A 22,402-nucleotide genomic window follows, 5' to 3' on the forward strand; every position below is an offset into this window, starting at 1 on the left:
TTTTACCTGTTGCTTCTACAGAGCAGCATGGCACCTGGTCGGAAAAGCCCAACTGAAAGTTCCTTGTTTCTTGGATTCATTGGATGTATCACGGAGATCCTTGTTACGGAATTCCTTAATGTGTACATGCATTACGATAGACAAGGATTGTGGCATTGTCTATTAAGGTTGCCTAATACTTCCCATTATAGGATCTTGTTGCCAGATGTTTTAATATTTTTGCCAAACTATTGGGCTGAAATTTCCCATGCTGAGTGCCTGCCTCAGGCAGAATTTTGCAGGGAAATTTCAGCCAACACAGTTCAGCAATTTCCAAGAGCAAGGCCAGGGAGAAATAACATTGTTTTGCCCATGTTCTGGTGATCTTTTGTTTGAGAAGCTCTAGCAGGGGCTTGAAATTTGGCAGGATGATGTGTGTGTCAGGGATGTGCCTTGCGCTGGTCTGGTGAAAATCTGCAAGTTGGCCATGTTACAAGCCCTTCAAAAAAAACCAAACCCTCAGTTCTCACATGCTCAGTAGAAACTTCTTATAGTTTAGCACCATAGAAAAGCCTATGAGGAAATTAATTCCATCTTCAAAGCAGGGTTTGAATAGTGTGAAGTAAATAAGGCCTGGGACCACACAAACTACGGGGATAAAAGAAAACATTAAATAGCTACTCATTCTATGATTGCCATCCATCTCGTGCATTGAATGACACAGGGGTCTGGTGGAAAAATAGTACGTGATCATGTAATTAAAGGCTGTTATAATGCATATGCACAGTGGAGCTGAATTAAGGTGGCACAGGCAACCTTAATTCTGGCATTTCCTATTTCTGAGTGCTTGACTTTACAACCTTAATAATGTTCTTTTAATGTAGGTGTGTGTGTGTGTGAGATAAAATATATCAGTTACTACAAAAAATGACATGGCTAATTAAGTCATCCTCTGACTATTGGTAGATTTCCGTTCAGCTTAACTATGGAGTGGTTATTAATGCCTCTACATTAGAGACCTGGATCATACCTTCATTCCCTGCAGAAAACTCACAGGAAGACTCAGACACAACCTTTTTGTGAGATTCCCCCACACCCCGACAACATCCCATGGGGGTGGAGCGGGAAGCAAAGCAGTTTCAAGTAGTAGCAAGCTGCACCAGCACAAGTCACAATTCATAGCAGTTTATATTGTCTACACTAGGGGGTTGCTCCAGCGCAGCTACATTGGTGATAAATCCCCAGTGTAGACAAGGCCTAATACTTTAAACAAATCTAAACCAGATGATCCTTCTGTAGAGTATGACAGCGTTCTACAAACCATTTCACGTGACTGATGCTACGAATGCACCACATGCAAGCTACATGCTGTATGCATTTTAACTCTTATTGTTACTTGAAAATTCATTCATTCATTTTGATTTTAGCCACAGGAAATCAGATGGCTGGTTAATTTGTGTTTCAGGCTGTTTTCCCCTTATCCTCCCCACAGGCTGCACTGCATTAAAACGCTAGAAGATCGCTGAGGGCCTTAAAATACCACCACTGCCACTCTACTCCCACGTAAATGCATGCTCCTGCAAAATGACCAAATCCTTTGGTTCTCTGGCTTCAGTGCCGAACACACCCAGTCAGACAGCTCTCGTGGATCTCAGCACTGTCCACGCAGCTGAGAGAATACTCCGCGTTCCTTAGCCAGTATGCGGGATCACAAAAATCTCAACACAGGCAGAGCCTAAATTTAGGTCACTGATCAAACTTGAACTCTGGGTTTCAAACTGCAGCTGTCAAAGCCCAAAGCTTAAGGGGCTACAGTGCCTTAGCACCATGTCACAGGGTGCACTCACCACCGGCAGGGCCACCGAGAGCAGGTTCGGGCCCCGGTGAAAAAAAATTTTCAGGCCCCCCAGCAAGAGCAGACCGGCTAAACAGGGCCAACAAAGCCGGGGAAGCCAGGCCCAGGTAATTTGTACCCGCTTCCCCTCCTCATCGGCCCTGCTCACCAGGGGCACCTCCTCGTGGTTGCACTGGGGATTAGCTCCTTCCAGGTGCTGCACCCTCCTCTGGTGGTCTCTCCACCCACTGTTCTCTCTCTCTCACCCTGTGGCCCCTCTCACTCAAAGAGCTACAGCTCCCCCTTGGTGATTGGCCCTCCAGCCACCTCACTAGGGTTCTCCCCTCCCAAGGTATCAAAGGATTTCAGGGCAAACTGTTTCAAGCAGTCCAGCCTATGCCACTTACCCAGTGGCCAGCAGAGGAACACAGACCCACTCTCTACTTTGGGTTCTAGATCAGGGGCCTTCTAGTCAGCAGCTAAGGTCTGCACCCTCCTGAACCTTGCTGCCTTTTCCCCTGAGCCTTGCCTTACCTTCCGGCTCTCCCCATCTCTAGGTTTACCAGCCCAAACTCCCTGCTAGTAAATGTATACTATTCCATATAGTCCCAAGCATGCTTTTCACCCAGGGAGTGGCTACACACTACTTCCCTGCAGCCCCAGCTGTCCTAAAATACTGGGCTTTATACAGGCCCCTCCTGTTCCTGTCCAGCTGAGCCTCCTCTCTGATTAATCCCTGCTCCCTGGCTTCTCTTCCAGGTGCAGCCTGGGCACTTAACTGGCCTGCCTAGCCACCTTAACTACTTCAGGTCTTGTGTGGAGTGGACAGTGCATCTCATGTCATCACACCCCCCCCATAAATATAACCCTTGGGAACTTAAGTGGCAGATCCAAACATAAATTCTTCAAAAACTGCTGGATTGCCAAAGACTAAGAAACATACGAATGAAGTGTGAACAGTACATTTGTCCAAGTTTTAGAAGCTGGAAGCATGGGGAACTATAGCTTTGCAAATATCCTCAGGAAGGAGTGGGCCTGGTTTTCCATCTGGAATTGCGATGTCTGCTTTCTTGAAAGGAAAGGACAAGGACATTTTGCTTTTTCACTGCTCCGTGGAAGCTTAGAATGAATGGCTGAAACTCCAGAAAGATTATGCTCATTGGAAAAAGCTTCCCTCAGTCTGTCCCTGGGAAAAGAAAGGCCCCATTTGATAGCTCGCATTTCATATAATCAGATTTTAAATGAGCTTATCGTTTATACAGCACCTTCCATCCTGTAAAATTCCAAAGCAATTTACCAACTATAGGCTATGTTCTGACTCCACAGGAAAATATTCCCAAGTGGCCTAATGGCCGAATTAATATGTTAGTAAAAAGGCTGGACACCATCAGAGATTCATCTGCCCTCGGGTTCTCACCCAGTGACAGCAGCAGTGGGGATTTTACAAAAACAACCAATCATTCCTGGTATAGACACAGCTTAGAAGAGAATGCGATGAGAAAATGACAAGACTACAAAAAGGGGCCACATTCTTTTCTCAGTGACACCTGTGTACATCTGGAAGCCCTCCATTAAAGTCAGCAGAATCTCTCCAGATTTCCTTTGAGAGAGGAACTTGGCTCAAGGAGTTCAAATGAGCCCGTCGTAATCTAAAATTCTGTTCTCACCTTGATTTTGCTCAATTGTGCCCAATTATAATTAAGCAAAAATGAAATGCGCATACATAAAAATGACACCTCTACAAAACCCTGCAGTGTGAAGAGGCTGTAACTGCCACTATGCACCACGACCATTAAACATCTTTTTGTCTTATCTGTGAGCCGTGCGTCTCTATAATGTGTTATGAGGTGTGTTTGTAATTGTCTGATGCTGGCACTGGTCCTTGAAAAGGAAATGGTGTGTGTCTAAATGCAGACAAAGCTTTTTAGGAAGCCACGACAAAGCAGCTTTTCCCCTCTCGCTTGGGCCAAATTAGAGCCTTTGGACTTACTCCTTCCATGGCTTTAAAAGAAAAGAAAGAATCTATCTCAATTGCCTTGGCTCTGGAAACAATAATTAGAGGATAGAAGGTGATTTCAGAGCTCATTTGTTTTTGCAGTGCACAAGGACCTTTCTCCTCACATCATTTTGTAATATTTTATTGTCAGCATCTTAGACTATAAAACTGACGAGTAAAAGCCTCAGTTCCACTTGAAATAGTAAATAAATAATAATAAATAATAATAATACAATCTTTTCCTTTTCTTTTAGCCTGATCTTCAAATGAACCAATTTTGTTTCTTCTGACACCGTATTTCTTGCTGTTGCTCCAGTTCTTTTTCAAACGAGAGGCAATGATTAGCTCACTTGCTCCCACAAATAGTATTAGGTTTGGAGCTCAACCCTGTTTATGGTAAATTACTATCTTCGACCTATATAGCAAAGGAAGGGGAAGGGGTGGGATCTAGTGGTCAGAATGTAGGGCTTGGCCCAGAGTCAGGAGTGCTGGGTTCTATTCCAGCCTCTGCTGCTGACTCAATGCATAAGGGGAACTAAGTAATTGAACCTCTCTGTACCTCAGTTTGTCCAGCTGTAAAATGGGATGACATCATGACAATGTTGTTGTGTACTTGTGAATCACAAGCAGCCCCTTGGATTTCCTCAATAAAATGCTTCAGTGTGCTAAAACAACAAAAACAGAGTCCAAAGAGTGAGTGAACAAAACAGCAGGTGAACCAGATTCCAGACAGCTCTGTCTGCTTTGAAGCATCCTCCAAACTGCTGCTCTATACAACTACCTCTGTCTACTTAGAGACAGCTGCAGACTAACGCATTATTACAGCTAATGTGTCACCAATTTTTGCTGTTCCAAAGATCATTTTTGCTTACAACACAATAAATCAGACTTTGAAAGGCCCAATTCTCTCAGCACCAGGCTCAGATCCAGCACACATATTGCCCCAACTTAGATCATATTCATGCACTCTGAGGCAAGTCAACCCATTAATTCCTGAACTAAAAGTTAACAGTGAAAAGCACAGAACACTGTATTTACCTTCCTCTTGAGGGTGCTGTAAGGGTTAATTAAGGTTTATAAGGAGCTTTGATATATTTGGCTGAAAGGCAAATGATTAGTATTACAAATAGCGCCTTGATAAATAAACCAGTGGATGCCTGATGAAACTGTCATCACCGCTCATTTTCTGAATGCAAATGTTAACGATGATCAATCCCTGCTCCCAGCATATACGCTCAGCACATACCATATGAAAACAAAGAAAAGAGCTTAATGGATCCACTCTGGAGCCTGGATACACAGACAAACAGAGCTCCAGGAGCCACATGTATATACGGGGCCATTAGTGGAACAGTCTTTTATTGCCTTCAGTTGAATAAGCTGCCTAAGAAAGTAGCAGCCCCACTGCCATAGTCAGTTATCCACAGCTGATATGGAGGTATATCTCCTCTTGTCTTATGTGTCCAGATACAGACCCAGTGCAGGGCTATCTTCATTAGTCTGGAGACAGACAGTCTTAGGGTCTGTCTACATTACAATCAGGTGGTGTGATTGCAGCATGTGTAGACATACCCAAACCAGCCTCAATAGAGCTAGCTCAAATTACAATGGCAGTGCAGCCACATGCGAGCTGCCAGAGTACAGACCCAGTGGCCCAGGCAGCTTGTACTCAGGTGGCTAGCCACTGTTAGTCAAGCTAGCTAGAGCAAAGCTCTCTCAGGTCTGTCTACATGATGCTAGCATACCTCCCCATTGCTGTGCAGACATATCCTGAAACAGCCATTCTGGGAAGAACAAACAGTCCCATTCATCTCAGTGGCGTATTGACTCTGGAACTTAATGATGCCAATTGGAATTTAAACTTTTTAAGCAGCCTCATGGACGACAGTTCACAGAAACAGTAGATGATTAAGAGACCTTGTGTGAGATATGCCACCCAGATCACAGCTTGGTCCAAGAATCAGAAAATCTACTGTATGTTAATGCCACCATCTTAGATTATTTGTCCTGAAAGAAGTTATCCTTTGTTTACATTCTGCCCTTCCACTAGATTGGTCAGCTTCACTTATTGTTTCAGAGTAACATGCTACAGCTGCAAGTGTACTCCTGGCAGAGTGTGCATCCCTTCCTAGTGGCTGACCTAGGAGTGGATAACAGCCCACAATTGCTACTAGCTAATGGAGTAATTCCTTTCATTTAAGTGATAGAGATCTGGGCTTTGATGTTGAAGGTCCTGGTTTCAAGTCCTACTGATGATCCATGTGGGAACTCATTAGACAAGCCATAAAAAAAGTCAAACTAAATAGCCTGGTTTGGAAAGGGAGAAACAGATTATGAAGAGCTGGGACCTGAAGTGTTCCTCAACAGCTAACGATGATGGAGATAGTATCTATGCTGCGTCCCACCTTGAAGGGACTCGCCCACCTCTTGTGACTTACATTCACAGCTTGGGGTCATGTCTGATCCTTGGTTGCTTCTGGCTATTCAGATCACAGCAGTGGCCAAGAGTAATTCCCAACCATCATCTGCTTATAGCAAGGAGAATGCAATCCATTTTCTCAGATGGGAGACCTCAGCAGAGTGATCTGTGCATTTGTTTCCTCTAGACCGGTTCACTGTACCACACTCTGTCTAGAGCTGCATTTTCATGCCACTTGGAGACAACAATATAGAATGAGACTGCCTGGTTATTTGGCCACGTTTCTGCAAGGAGCACATTACACCTGAGCTGAAGAGGCTCCACTGGCTTCTAGTTAGTTACTGGGTGCAACTGAAGACGGTATGTGTGACCTAGGAAGCCCTATATCAGAACTTGGGACATGCATATCTTAGAGACCTGCTTTTCTTGAGCTGGCTTTCAGGGCACATTGTAAGATTTATTGAGCCAGGCTTAAGGGACCCTGCACTGCAAGCTTTGCTCATGTGAGTAGGCTTTACACACATGCACAGTCCCAGGGCCACCCAGAGGATTCCGGGGGCCCGGGGTCTTCGGCGGCGGGGGGGCCCTTCCGTTCCGGGACCCGCCGCTGAAGTGCCCCGAAGACCCGCGGCGAGAGCCCCCCGCCGCCGAATTACCGCCGAAGCGGGACCCGCCGCCGAAGCGCAGCCCGGTCTTCGGCGGTAATTCGGTGGCGGGGGGGGGTCCCCGCCGCGGGCCTTCGGGGCACTTCGGCGGCGGGTCCCGGAACAGAAGGGGCCCCCCGCCGCCGAAGACCGGGCTGCACTTCGGCGGCGGCGGCGGGTCCCGCTTCCCCCCCCCGCCCCAGCCCCAGCCCCCGCCCCCGCCCCAGCCTCTTACCCGAGCGTGTCTCCGGCGGGGCCTGAGCTCCGTCCCGCTCAGAGCCGCGTGGTGAGGGGGCGGGGCTGTGAGCTCCACTCCGAGCGGAGGCAGCTGCCCCGCCCCCTCCCCACGCCGCTCTGAGCGGGGCGGGGCTCAGGCCCCGTTGGAGCTCCCGGCCCCGCCCCCTGACCACGCGGCTCTGAGCGGGGCGGGGCTCAGGCGTCCTGCCGGAGACTCGGCGCTTGATGCGCTGAGGCTCCAGGAGAGGGGCGGAGGCGGGAGCCTCCGCTCTTCTCTTGGGGGGCCCCTGCGGAGCCCGGGGCAAATTGCCCCCTTTGCCCCCCCCTCTGGGCGGCCCTGCACAGTCCTATAGAAGTCAATAGGAGTACTCCCGTGAGTAAGAATTACTCACATGAGCAGGGCTGACAGCCCAAGGGGAGGGTCTAAACAGGCGAGTGGGCCTTTACTGCAGGAAGGTCACTGATTCCACTTTGGATTGCTCTGGGAGACATTTTTTAAATACTGACTTGTACATGTGCTTTGAATCTAATGATAAGTGTCTGGAACACAGCAAAATACATGTAAACAGACAGGCAATCAGCAATCGCACGAGCCCCATTGGGAGGGAGACGGCTGCCGTCTCCATCCTTAACCAATGGAATTGGACATAAGTCAGATGTAAAACTACATACCATTCATCTCCCATAGCAAAGGCAGTTTAGTGACATCACCGCACATGCACTTTAACGATGCTGTTCAGAAGAGACCTTATAAATCCCTTTATAAATTAATGAGGGGACAGATTCACAACTGATGGAATTCCGCACAGCTCCACTAAAGGCAATGGAACAAGGCCAATTTATACCAGCTGAGGATCTGGCCCAAGGTCTCTTTCCCAGCTGATCTTCCTGTTACATTGACTCCCGCAGCGGCTTTGGAACCAAGAAGGGGAAGAGGAAGGGAAAAATCAATTTAATTGCAGCTTAGTAAGCAAATGTGCTAAGTGTTGCTGGCAAAATGTGAGCACTTTATTGTGAAGCGAGGGGGAAATGGCTCTTTTCATTGCATGGGAAAGTGGGGTGATAACAAATCCACCAGGCTGTCATCTGGTTTTCACCCCTTCCCCTTCTTTAAACAGGAGGAAGCCTCCAAGAGGCACACAGTTAATGGTAGATATTTTGTGCTTGTACGATTCCATTTAATAGTCAATCCACTGCACCCTTTGTTGTTATCCGAAACATAATTACCCTTTCATGCAAAGCGTCTCTCTTTAGCAGATCCCAGTTTTGCTTTCTCCGCAGATACATCCCAGTGATTTGTTTTATTGCACCAAATGCTGGGCTGTCCTCGTGAAAGGGTTCTAACTACATTTCTCTTGCACAGCTGCAGCACGTTGCTTGTGCATTTTTTATTATTTCTCCCATGTTTTCTTTTCCATCTGCACAGAGACTCGAGCTAAGAAAAAGTACCAAATTGGCATCCTCCAGGGGCATGTGCACTGCCAACTCTAATACCATCTGCAGAGCTTGCATATAAAGCAACATGCGTGCTCACAGGGGCTGTGTTTTAAAAAGAGCTTGTTCAGTCATGTGCAAAATACCACACTCGCCACAGGGATTATGACATCGAGCTGAGAAGTAGCACCACTTCTAGGGGCTGATCCTGCTGCCACTGAAATCACTTCAAAACTCCCATTGACCTCAGTGGGCCAGGCTCAGCCCCTGAATGACTAACGGACTGACTGTAATGGGGCTGCTCACAGGCCTTGGTGCTAGATGAAAGCAGGGCTCTTCGCTCCGGAGCTGAAATCCAACACTCATTAAAGCCAGTGCCTTCTGCCAACCTTTGTGGTTCTTTGGTCACGAAAACTGCCCAGGCAGCTCCTTCCAAACAGCTGTCCTGTATCTGGAAAGTTGTCATTCCCTTATTTATATCCTGAGTAAACAATGTGTGTCCTTCCCAAAGAACAACGCCGCTGAGCCAAGTACACCTTTGTATAAAACCTCTACTCAGCTACTTGGACTTATCAGGATAAAACAGTGATGTACCAAATATACTGTATATACTTCACTGTGTGGTGGTGTTATGCAGAACAACACTGCTCCAAGTATTAGACTTAAAATTTGTACACTTACCTGTGCCTTATACATGCCTATTTACCCGGGTATTGGTCTGTAAATATCACTATAAAGCACTAAGAGTTTTTTTAAATGGTTCAGTAGACTGTACCTTATATTTTCTGCAAAAGATCTTATTCCTGTGACAAATTACTGTGGGAGGGGAGGAAAACAGGGACTTCAGTTGATGGTGATCACCCTCACTCTTTGATATGGAAACCGGTGTGAAGCTCTTCCCACAGAGATGATGCTTATGAAAGGCACAAAGCCACTGCACCAAATTACAGCATATACATTATATATGTAATTTACTGTGTATTGTGTAGCACCCAAAGTGTGCTAGGCACCCTTCCGACATGCAGATAGATACAGTTGCTGTCCCAAAGAGTTAATAAGCTGATAGCAATTTGGGGACAGATTTTCAGAAGAGCTCACTCAGAGGGGCTGGGCTCTTCAGAGCTCTTAGGGCAATCTGGTCATAAGGGTCACAATGGGAGCTGCTGAGCAGCCAGCACTTTAGACAGATTTGGGGCCTAAGTGAGAGCTGAGCCCCAGTTGCGTGTGCTGAGCACTTGAAAAAACTGGCCCTAAGGTCTTTGTTAAAAAAACGAACAGTCACTTCTCCTGCCACCTCCGAGATGGAACAGAGCAGCTGTTTAGCTGCACACAGCATTGCCATGCAATAGTGTAGGCCAAGAAATGCAGAGTACGGTTTCCACCTGGAACGTTAGGGGGAAGTTTAGGTAGGCGGGATGCAGTTCTCAGAATTTTGCCAGGATACCAGGGTTGCAAAGGTGCCAGGAGATTTTGCAGGACAGCACCCCCAGTACTCGGGTGACACACAAGGCTCAGCACTGAATCAAAGAGGTCAATGCCTCCTACTAAACTGCCACCAGCACTTCCTGAGCATCTAGGCCAGTGGTGCTCACTGCGTCCCTCATGGCTCTAAATCAGGGACGTCCAGGGCCAACTGTGTTAAGAAGAAAATCTGTATTTGATTATGAACTGAATGTGTGTTTCCTGAGCTTCACCCTGTGATTTTTTTAGCTGACGTGTCTGCATCCCTCTGAGGAGGAAGTAGAGGGCCCTGCCTCCCTAGCTACCTCCCACAGCTTCCTCTGCTGCCCTAGTACGAGCCAAGCCAGGAGTGCTTCCAGCCCCAGCTGTCCAGCCCCAGCTGTCCAGCCCCAGCTGCTCACCAGCCCCCCTGCTGGCCCCCTTCTGCGTGGCCGGGGAAGGAGAAGAGTAGCTCTTACTGCGCTATCAGCCACTGGAATGTGGAAGTCCCAAGAAGATGAGAATAGGAGCTCTCCTGGTTCTGCTAGAGATTAGGGGAATGCCTGACAAAGGTCCTCTCCCAAACACAGCCACTCGGGGTACCCTAGAAAAGAAGAAGCTGAGAACTAACACCAGACAGATGAAAGGGAGCAGAAACCACCTGCAACTCCACTCCCAGGGTTTCTCCCAGCATTGGGGAGTCCTTAGCAAGCACGGAGCCAGCACCTACACCTCTCTCTCTCTCCACAGCCCCTCATGCAGAGGTGAAAAAGTAGTAGCATGTTGCATTAGGACTATCCCCTGTTGGCATATGACCCCTAATGGACTGTTGCCTGCTGGCACAGGTTACAGCAATCCCTAAAATATCAGTGTTTTGGCTGAGTAGCACAAAGAGAGCAGAACAGGCCAGACACTCTGCCCCACAGTGCTGATTGTAACCACCTGACCTTTCTGAAAGAACATTTGGACTTCAGACTGGCCACCACTGATCCAGGTGTTTCATGGGGGAGGGATAGCTCAGTGGTTTGAGCATTGGCCTGCTAAACCCAGGGTTGTGAGCTCAGCCCTTGAGGGGGCCATTTAGGGATCTAGGGTAAAAAATCTGTCTGGGGATTGGTCCTGCTTGAAGCAGGGATTGGACTAGATGACCTCCTGAGGTCCCTTCCAACCCTGATATTCTATGAAGGTCTCCCATCCACATACTGCTCTAGTTCAGACCTACTTAGTTTAGGAATTCTGACAGGATTAACCCAGAAGAGCAGACAACTTGCCAGCTATTTTATTCTACCCTGAGCTAGCCCCAAAGGAATAAAGATAAAAAGCAACACAGGGGGGAAATGACATAAATCTAACCCTCCTGCCACTGAATATATAGAAGTTCTTTTAAATCGTTCAGCTGCCTTCTTCCTAATGATCAGAACCATATCTTCAGAGTATCTCTACCAGGGTCCTGACAAGGGCAGTCAGGACCAAGAGTCAGAGCAGAGTCAAACCTAAGGCTGAGAGTAGCAGGGAAGCTTGCAGCCAAGTTCCAGGCCAGGGTCAATAGCAAGGATCAGAGTATGAGTCAGGTTTCAGGTTCTGGGGCCGGAGGCAAGGTCCAAACTGGGCTGAGGTCAAAGCCAGGAGTTCAGGATCAGGAATGGTCATGGTAGTTACAGCAGATCCACACTGTTGCCTGGACCCTTCTTGGAATGACCCTTAGGTTTGTATAGGGTAGGGAGCCAATCAGGAGCCATGAAGCTGCTGCTTGTCAGAGCCCTTGAGGTGGGGCTTCCCATGGTCTGTGTCCACAGCAGCTAATGGGTAGCGAGACACAAATTACCGTAGTTAGCCATTGCTGGGTGGCCGCCTGGAGGTGTTCACTAGCAGCTCTGTAGGCCTGTGTTTGAGATTCAGTGGGCCTTCCAATCTCAGTCCAAGAGTGAATGGCTTTGAATTTTCTTGGCAGTGTTGGGACTTCTCAAAATCTTTGTGCCTTCTCTCAGAGAAAGAAGAAAATGTTCTCCTTCCTCTAAAATGTCAAACGAAAGGTTTTAACTGCATCCAAGATTTATTGGGCTTCTTCTGAGTAAACAGCCAGCAATTTTTTACCGTTTTAAAATTTTTCTTGTTTTGCAAGCACAAACCAATGGAAGGTTTCTGGACGCCCTGATGCTCATCACTTCATAAAGTAAACAGGCCTTGTTCAATCAATATTTATGCCCCTATCACTCACAGCTGCCCATAAAGCTGGAATGGAATGGAATGGGGGTACATTCATTCATTGTAATTATCAGTGAAAAATTAACAAGGTTTTCATTTACTGACTATTGTTTTTCAGATATCTCAGAGAGACCACTCATGTGCAGTCAATAGATTAATTAAACAATACAGATAATATAAGCGTGACACCATTTGTCCATGACAGTTTTATTATTATTATAGCCAGCTGAGTTTCGCCTGACCACTTGGATTGCTAAATTCTGATGGAACTTTGTGTCCCGCTCAATGTTCAACAAAGATGCAATTGTTAGCAACCCGGGTGGATACGGTGGAGGAAAACTATTTTCAAAGCCTAGCTACAGTTAGGAAAGTGACTGAGAAAACAGCTCCTTCTTATTCAGCAGGTCTGCTCCTTGGCTCTGCCTGAGTCACACGAACACAAAAATGAGTGTGTTCTTTTTTATCACTGTTAGACATGCAGTTGAAATACAGGTATGGGAGCACAAACTAGATTCGATTCTGGATCACGCATCACCAGTTTGTTAGTGTTCTAGACATGCTGCAAAGCCTGCCTTTACTCTTGGACATTTCAGGGAGGGCATTCATTGATGAGTGTCATTATAGGTCCCATCCTGTGACCATCAAAGTCAGTGCCAAATCCCCCACTGGCTTCAACGGGCACAGGATCAAGCCCTCTATTACGTTAAATTGGCAGGCTAGTGTTCATGTTGGAATAGGCAGTTCAGTTAATTACTGTGTTAAGATCTTAATTTTGGCAGTGTACATTGTTGTTTTAATCTATGTTAAACACCTCCAGGAGACTGGTGCTGTAAAACCTGGAGAAATTAAAGGAAGAAAGATTATCAGATGAACTCTGGATGCAGAATCTTTCCAGCTGGTGCTGATGCAGAAAGAATGCAATGTGCTATTCAGATCCCAAATGCAGAACTGGCAACCACCTTTCTGGCTATGGGCCCAACCTTGCAGGGCGCAGAGCAATGGGGCTGGAATCTTCGGGGGGCTGCACAGCGCCCCCCAGCCCCAGTTGCTTCCAACAGGAATTGTGGGTTCTCAGCAGCTTATAGGAAGCTCTGATCACTTCACAGGATCAGCCCCACACACACACTGCATTTTAACATTAACCATTCCCTTTTGTTGAACAAACTATATCTACAATATAGTTACAGGACATGTCATATTTTGTGGTTTACACTATTTTTTTATACCCTCCAGTGTTTGTAACTCCTCCTTGGAAACTTGAAAATAGCATTTGTTTCTCCAGGAGGTTTTTAGTTCCATGTTTCTTACCGTGACATTAACTAAGCCTTGTTATTTTTGACAGTTGGAGAGTCTTCTGGAATGCCCAGATGTCTCCTTCCTTCACGGTTCAGCCCCACTCATAAAGGTCCTGATCTCCTCCAGAATCCATCAGCTATGCTTCATCCATACACCAGCAGGAGTAACAGGGGTCTTCTTTCCCTTTTAAAGCCCTCCCAAGCCCTGCCTGCCCCAGAAAGTGAGAGGCCAACCAAGCTTGAAACCTGACCACTGCCAGCATCAGCACAAGCACTGGGAATTGGGTTTGCCAGCTCAGTGCCATTAAGCAGAGCCCACTGCATGTATTCCTCACAAACCAATCTGGGAATTTACTTGTAATTAATCCAGCATATCAATTCCTCTCATTATGTCTTAATCTAATTAAGTTATTAATTTCTACGTGTGTTTTTTTAAATGAGAGAAAGACAAAACTCCTGCATAAAACACAGGGAGGCAGTGCTGTCTAGTGCTTAGAACAGGGCAGGGACTCAGAATTCCTGGGTTCTGCTCCAAGCTCTGACACTGACACACTGGGTGATTTTAGGCAAGTCATGGATGACCTGATTTTCCAAGGTGCTGAGCCACTCTCTCTCCCTTGAATCAATGGGTGCTGGACATGCTTAGTGCCTTTGAAGACCTCAGTTTGCTCCTCTGGAAAACAGAAGGGGCAGGGGGCATTGGCTGGCACTGATTACTGCTTGTGAAGTGCTTGGAGATCCTGAAACGAAAGGCTCTGTAAGTACAGAATATAATCACTCAACCTCAGCTGATCAGAAACACAGAACTGCCGTACAGTTGCTCCCTAGTAAACCATCCAGCAGACAGGATTAATTTTACTAATCCCTTGCTTGCTAACTGGCTCACCTGATTAGGTGCCTGCTAGACAGCAGACACTAGAAGACAGTCACACCAATCCAGCGGGGCTCGCTGCACTCACCTTCCTTCACAGCTTGAGGGGACTCCAAAAAGAACAGAAGAGAAACACAGAAACATTTTCCCTAGCCAGGCAAATAAGATTCAAACAGTCCTTGGATGGACTGGGGACTTCATTCCATAACCAGCTAGGCGACTTTGAATGGGACACATTTTTAATTCCATGCCCCATTGTTACTATGAGGTTATTGCTTAAAATAAAGGCCTCAGCAAGAAGTCCCCTGCTTGAGTAAAGCACTGCTGGCCTTCCTTAGACAGAGGAAATGTTCCATGGCAACTCCTGAATGTGATAAAGGGCTGGCTTGATGTAGCCATTAGCCAGTGATGCTCTGAGTTAGGAAGGAATGAAGAAAGTGACTAGAAGAAAAGTGAGCAAGGCTAGGAAAGAAGCAGAGAGAGGCTCGATAAGGTGATAGCTACATCTACACTGCAGCTTGGACCATGCTTCCCAGTGTGGCTAGACAGATACGCTAGCTCTGCCCTAAAAATATGCATTGTAGCCAGGGGTAGCAGAGGTGGTGGCTCAGACTAGCCACATAAGTACATACGTAGGGACTCCATGGGTTTGTACTCAGGTGACTAGCCTGAGCTGCGGCCCATGCTTCAGCTACGCTGCTATTTTTAGCGCACTAGCTCAATCGGAGCTAGCGCGTGTCTATTTACCCATGCTGGGAAGTCTGGTCCCAGCTGCAACGTAGATGGAGCCTCAGAGTGTGGTGCAGGGAGATAAAAGTAAGAAGAAATAAGAGGTGAAACCAGGTAAAATAAAACAAGCATGCTCCTATCCATTCTGCCAATAGAATATCAGCATAGGGAAAGCCTAGCCACTGGGATAATGTCCTGGACACCCATGTAGGAGACTCAGTTAGGGTATGTCTACACTACGGGATTATTCCGATTTTACATAAACCGGTTTTGTAAAACAGATTGTATAAAGTCGAGTGCACGCGCCACACTAAGCACATTAATTCGGCAGTGTGCGTACCGAGGCTAGCGTCGATTTCCGGAGCGTTGCACTGTGGGTAGCTATCCCGTAGCTATCCCATAGTTCCCGCAGTCTCCCCTGCCCATTGGAATTCTGGGTTGAGATCCCAATGCAAAAACAGTGTTGCGGGTGATTCTGGGTAAACGTCGTCACTCCATCCTTCCTCCAGGAAAGCAACGGCAGACAATCATTTTGCGCCCTTTTTCCCTGGCAGACGCCATAGCATGGCAATCATGGAGCCCGTTTTGCCTTTTGTCACTGTCACCATATGTGTACTGGATGCTGCTAACAGACGCGGTACTGCACTGCTACACAGCAGCATTCATTTGCCTTTGCAAGATAGCAGAGACGGTTACCAGTCATATTGCACCATCTGCCATTGTAAATTGGTGATGAGATGACGGTTATCAGTTGTTCTGTACCGTCTGCTGCTATCATGGGTGCTCCTGGCTGGCCTCGCTGAGGTCGGCCGGGGGCGCATAGGCAAAAATGGGAATGACTCCCTGGGTCATTCCCTTCCTATGTTTTGTCTAAAAATAGAGTCAGTCCAGCCTAGAATAAGGGGCAAGTGTACTAGAGAACCAGAGAACACAGCCGCTCCGTGTCAGAGCCCCAGAGATCCCGCAGAAATGATGAGCTGCATGCCATTCTAGGGGGTGCCCCTGCAACAACCCCACCCGTTGCTTCCCTCCTCCTCCAACCCTTCTGGGCTACTGTGGCAGTGTCCCCCCATTTGTGTGATGAAGTAATAAAGAATGCAGGAATAAGAAACACTGACTTTTTAGTGAGATAAAATGAGGGTGAGGAAGCCTCCAGCTGCTATGATAGTCCAGGCAGGACATTAAAGGGGGGGGGGAGAGGAGACCAGCCTTCCGCTGCTATGATAGTCCAGGCAGTACAGAATCTTTTCTTTAGACATGGGTGGGGGGGGGGGGGCTGATAGAGCTCAGCCCCCAGTTGCTATGATGAGGACGGTTACCAACCATTCTGTACCATCTGCTGGGAATGACCAGGAGTCATTCCTATTTTTACCCAGGCGCCCCCGGCGGACCTCACCGAGGCCAGCCAGGAGCACTCACGGGCTGATGATGAGGACGGATACGTGTCCTTTTGTACTGTACTGTCTGCCACCGGGGAAGGGAGAGGATGCTGCTGTTTAGCGCTCCAGCACCCCGTCTACTAGCAGCATGCAGTAGACATAGGGTGACATTAAAAAAAGGTGAGAAACGATTTTTCGAAGAGCTACTCTTCTCCTTCCCCGAAAGATCAGGAATGCTTTGCCATGGAGGTTGATGAACGGAGACACCTCATTTCTCCATTAGGAGTTGGACAACCAGTTTATCCCATTATTTTACAAATCATGTTTCTGCCATTATAATATGAGCTCCTTCTAGGAAGTTGGAGAAGGTAAGGAAGAACTATCTGCATACTGCAAAAGTATTGCCTGAAACTGGGTTAGCAGCTAGCCAATATCCAAAATACATAACCTCATGGCCAGAGGATTGTACTGTCCTATGCCCAACCACCTATTCTCCCTTTATTGCTTTGATGCAAATATATGAAACCAGATTTGGATCCCTTAAGAGGGGTTAAATGAAGTGACATCATGTTCCTTGTCTCACAACTAGCTCATATTTCATATTACTCAAAAGGAGTTTCCAAAGCCAAAAATGTAATGCACTAAAAAATGAATCTGTACTCTATGAATCCCAGGGGGATGCAACTGTTTTGATGGAAAATTCAGAGGAAATGAAGGAGAGGCAATTTCAGCTGTCAGATTTCTGGAGTTATGGCAACTTGGCAGGTGTAACTTAGAAATTTAGGGCCTGATCCTGTAGCCATGAGGAAATTACCCTTGACTTCAGTAGGAACAGGATCAGGCCAGTAACAAGGTTAGCCATCCAAAGAGCAGGGGAGAACTACATCTGTATGTGTTCTGTGGCTATTCAAAGGGGGCTGTAAAATGAAGAATCAATTCTACTGCAACTGTTGTTAGCTAAAAAGGTTCATTTGAAGGAGAATACAGTACATCATGGCTGACAAGTGAGTTTTTATTTTGCAGTTTTGAAGAGTGCATTTTCAATACAAGCCTATTTACCCAAAGGGATAGTTATGGTTAAGAGAGCACTTTCATTCTAAACCTCTGTTTCCAGTGACTTATTACCTTCCCCCACAAAAATAATCTTTGGGCCTGAAATTGCACAAGCTCATTCCCCCATCCTAGATAGGTGAGATTATGGAAAGCCTGAAAAAATCTATTCAGTCATTTTTGTTTGAAAAAAAAAAAAAGCATGAAAAACCAGTGACTTTTGCCACATGAAAACCAATGTATTTTTACCAATTTAAGAACTTTTTCAAACAGTGATTTGGATTTAAAGTTCCAGACTTGGCATATACATAGTCATTTGTGAGGAATAGCTTACACAGACACAGCTGATATAAAAATCATGGGCCAGATGCCCATCTCAGTTACACTGGTGTAAATCTGGAGTGAAGGCCTGATCCAAAGTCCTTTAAGATGCCCATTAACTTTATTGGTTTTGGATCAGATCCTAAGCCCTCTAATTTCGACCAAGTCAGTCCAGATTTACAGTGGTATAATTAAAATCAGAATCTGGTCCCATGTATTTCAAACAGTCAGTTCTTTACCAAATGTTAGTACCACCATAGGTTATTAAAATAGAAAGAATTTTGAAAAAGTTCCTGGTTTATGTTGCTTGTGTACTTTTTGCATTTCATGCAGTCTGAACTGTGAAACTAAACTGGTCAGTTTCAGTTTCTGTTTCTAGTAAGTTGCAGGTTTCAGTCTCATGCACTGTACAGTGCTGTTCTTTGGGCTCAAACACTGCAAGGGAATGCTCAAGTCCAACCAGAAACTGCTTTCACTGGGGTGACCTGATTTTATAGGGACAGTCCCGATATTTGCAGCTTTTTCTTATATAGGCTCCTATTACCCCCCACCCCATCCCGATTTTACACACTTGCTATCTGGTCACCTAGCTTTCACTGAGACAAAAAACAATTTCATTGAAATATTTATATTCATATTAGGACCCCGACTTTTTTGTTTAACTACATAAGTGTAGTGATTTAAACCAGTTGATGACATCTGCGGCTCTGCCACGGACTCACCATGATGGACAAGTCCATTAAATTCTCTCTGTGTGCTTCTCTATCTTTAAAATGGGTCTAGTCATGCCTACCTCACAGGAGGGTTGTGAGGATCATTCACTTATTGTTTATAAAGTGCTTAGAAATCTACAGATGAAAACTGACAGTGTAAACTGCTTTCCTTGTGTGCTACATGTCCCCCCTTGTGCCTGATCCACAGAGGACACAGGTCTGCTATAATACCCTGCTAGGGGATCTGGCCCGGATTCAGCAGCCCATCTGTATTCCACATAAACACATGCCTGAAGTTAAGTATGTGCTAAGTCCCAGTGGGCTTTGCTGAATAGGGGTGGATTTTAGCACATGCTGAAATGCTCTGCTGAATTGGGGCCTTAGCTCATTTCACACTGTAGAGACTCATGCTTTTAGCTCTGGAGCTCCAGTCATTAATGATGATGACCATTACAAGTGTGCAAAGTTGTATTCATTACTATGCTGAGTGCATCATTTTCTTACCAATTTAGTTATACACCAAGCACAGAGCTATCCAGATCATTCAATTCAATTACTATTTTAAATTTAGAATACAAGGTAGTGTGCTCACAGCAAGCCAAATAACAAGAAAAGTTTATATACCTCTAACAGGCAAATATTAAACTTGAGACTGATACAGGGAAAAGGGAGTGGATAGAGACATTAAAAAACTTTTGGCACAGATCGTATAAGCAGAAAACTAGAGCACGATAAAACTATCTAGCCGCGGTAAGGCCTAGTGAGGTCATATTTGGAACACCGAGCGCAGTTACCGTCAGCATATAAAAACAAGTAGCATAGGAATGAAGATGACACAGCAGACAGAAAAAATGATACATGGACTTGAGAATCTTGGTTAGTCAAAAAGATCATAGAGACATAGGCTGGCATTCTGAGAAAATACTTTAATTCCCAAGGCCAACAGAACAAGTAAGGGCTACAAGGCTGAGTACAGTGGTTTCAGACACCTGACAAGGTGGCATGAACTTCAGAGAAGGCATCCAACCAATAACAGGAATTGAAGCAAGAATGTAGTGGATCTAATTTACCTCAATTTCAGTAAGGCATTTGATACAGTTCCACATGGGGAATTATTAGCTAAATTGGAAAAGATAGGGATCAATATGAAAATTGAAAGGTGGATAAGGAAATGGTTAAAGGGGAGACTACAACGGGTCATACTGAAAGGTGAACTGTCAGGCTGGAGGGAGGTTACTAATGGAGTTCTTCAGAGATCGGTTTTGGGACCAATCTTTTTATTACTGACCTTAGCACATTCCCACTTTTTATGCCAATGATGTTTGCGGATGACACAAAGCTGGGAGGTATTGCCAATACAGAGAAGGACCGGGATATCATACAGGAAGATCTGGATGACTTTCTAAACTGGAGTAATAGTAATAGGATGAAATTTAATAGTGAAAAGTGCAAGGTCATGCATTTAGGGATTAATAACAAGAATTTTTGTTATAAACATCAGTTGGAAGTAACAGAGGAGGAGAAGGACCTCGGAGTATTGGGTTGATCACAGGATGACTATGAGCTGCAAATGTGATATGGCCATGAAAAAACCTAATGTGGTCTTGGAACATCAGGCGAGGTATTTCCAGTAGAGATAAGGAGGTGTTAGTATTGTTATACAAGGCACTGGTGAGACTTCATCTGGAATATTGTGTGTAATTCTGGTCTCCCATGTTTAAGAAGGATGAATTCAAACTGGAATAGGTACAGAGAAGGGCTACTAGGATGATCCGAGGAATGGAAAACCTGTCATATGAAAGGAGTCTCAAAGAGTTTGGCTTGTTTAGCCTAACCAAAAGAAGGCTGAGGGGAGATATGATTGCTCACCATAAATATATCAGAGGGATAAATACCAGGGAGGGAGAGGAATTATTTAAGCTCAGTAGCAATGTAGACACAAGAACAAATGGATATAAACTGGCCATCAGGAAGTTTAGACTTGAAATTAGACCAAGGTTTCTAACCATCAGAGGAGTGAAGTTCTGGAACAGCCTTCCAAGGGGAGCAATGGGAGCAGAAGACACTGGCTTCAAGACTGAGCTTGATAAGTTTATGGAGGGGATGGTATCATAGGATAGCCTAATTTTGGCAATTAATTGATCTTTGACTATTAGGGGTAAATATGCCCAATGACCTGTGATGGGATGTTAGATGGGGTGGGATCTGAGTTACTACAGAGAATTCTTTCCTGGGTGTTTGGCTGGTGAGTCTTGCCCACATGCTCAGGGTTTAGCTGATCGCCATATTTGGGGTCGGGAAGGAATTTTCCTCCAGGGCAGATTGGCAGAGGCCCTGGGGGGTTTTTGACTTCCTCTCTAGGATGGGGCAAGGGTCACTTGCTGGAGGATTCTCTGCACCTTGAAGTCTTTAAACCACAATTTGAGGACTTCAATAGTTCAGAGGTAGGTTAGGGGGTTGATACTGGGTGAGATTCTGTGGCGTGCGTTGTGCAGGAGGTCAGACTAGATGATCATAATGGTCCCTTATGACCTTAAAGTCTATGAATGTGGGCAGGATTCTGATCTGACTCACACACATTGGTATAAATCAGGAGTAATTCCATCGAGAGCAATGAAGTTACACTGATGTAAAGCTAACTGGGGTAAGCAAGAGGAGAATCGGATCCATCCTGAGCAGACAATACACAGGTTAAAAACTCTCAGAGGCAGCAATGGCGACACTAATCTGACTCGGAGAAAGGAATTAAGCAAATAGCGAAGACGAGAAAATACTTGCTGTATGTACTTTACACAACTGCAAAACCTCTGCAGAGGGAGCAATCTGGGAGGGGCTTTCTGGCGCCCACCCCTCCCAAACATTTCTTACGGGGTCCTTATCTCAGCGTTCACAAATGAGGGAATGCTCAGGTCGGGTCATATCCTGCAGGGCAAAACTCCCGCAGATCGCAAGGAAACCAGCGAGCTAATCTCCAGTCCCATCACAGCAAACGCTGCTTGCCTTTGGGCTATCGCTAGGCTGCCGTACAATCCTGTTCGCTCCTCCAGCCCCACATACATTAAAGACCCTTGGGGAGCAGGAAGAGATGGTGGCAGGGGGTTAATGGACAAATGTAAGCCACTGGTGAGGGTGCTCTCGGTGCATCATGCCCTGGTTTGGGCGCCTTCTCTAAGGGAAGGAAGAGCCTAAAGGACTTGACTGCGAAACTGTTGCAAAGTTGGCACCCGGTTCCCCAAGCCTGGCGTACAGCGTGAGCACAAGCGGTTCTCCCACATGTGACGGTGCCCAACGCTGCACGTGTGCTCGGGGCATCTCCCCGCGCCCGCTTGCTGGGGCTCTAGCCCGCGGGCGGGACCGCTGCGCGCACCACGCTGCTCCTGCAAAGCCCCCTGGCGCCGAGCCGGGCTGGAGCCCGGCCGCCAGTCCCCGCAGAGAAGCGGCCGCTCGTTACCTTTGGCGTCTGCCCTTCGGGTCCTGCCACCTCCAGTCTCCTCCTGGCCCCCAAGAAGAAGAGGAGCGCAGCGAGCCACAGGATCCCCGCGACAGACAGCGCCAGCCGGCGGCTCGGCCGTCTCATGGCTCCAAAGGGCGCGGGGCAGAGGGGCTGGCAGCGCTACCGGCGGGCCGCTTCCCCGGCGCGGGGGCTGCTCCGAGGCTGGGCGGAGACAGAGAGCGGCGAGGCCCGGGCGGGGCGGGGCAGGAGGAGGAGCGCGGAGGGAGCGGCTGGCTCAAAGCGGCCGCGGCTCGCCCGGGGAGCTGCAGCGCCGGGCGGTGTCAGGCTCCCCGGGAGGCGGGAAGGTGGCGGGGTGTCTCCGGCTGGCAGCCCGCCGGGAGCAGGGGGAGGCGCTGCCAGCCA

At 46.8% G+C, this 22,402-nt stretch overlaps 1 protein-coding gene across 1 annotated transcript in view; it reads right to left on the reverse strand.

Annotated features, from left to right (window-relative positions):
* Positions 1-22,184, reverse strand: part of GALNT14 (polypeptide N-acetylgalactosaminyltransferase 14) — a 194,661-nt gene extending 172,477 nt beyond the window's left edge. The window contains exon 1 of the mRNA XM_045011282.1: positions 21,998-22,184. Within this exon, the coding sequence (XP_044867217.1) occupies positions 21,998-22,123 (126 nt within the window). The 5' untranslated portion in view covers positions 22,124-22,184. The remainder of the gene's footprint in view (positions 1-21,997) is intronic.
* Between the last annotated feature and the right edge of the window lie 218 nt (positions 22,185-22,402).

Source organism: Mauremys mutica, chromosome 3 (assembly GCF_020497125.1).
Source record: "Mauremys mutica isolate MM-2020 ecotype Southern chromosome 3, ASM2049712v1, whole genome shotgun sequence".
Taxonomy (NCBI): Eukaryota; Metazoa; Chordata; order Testudines; family Geoemydidae; genus Mauremys; species Mauremys mutica.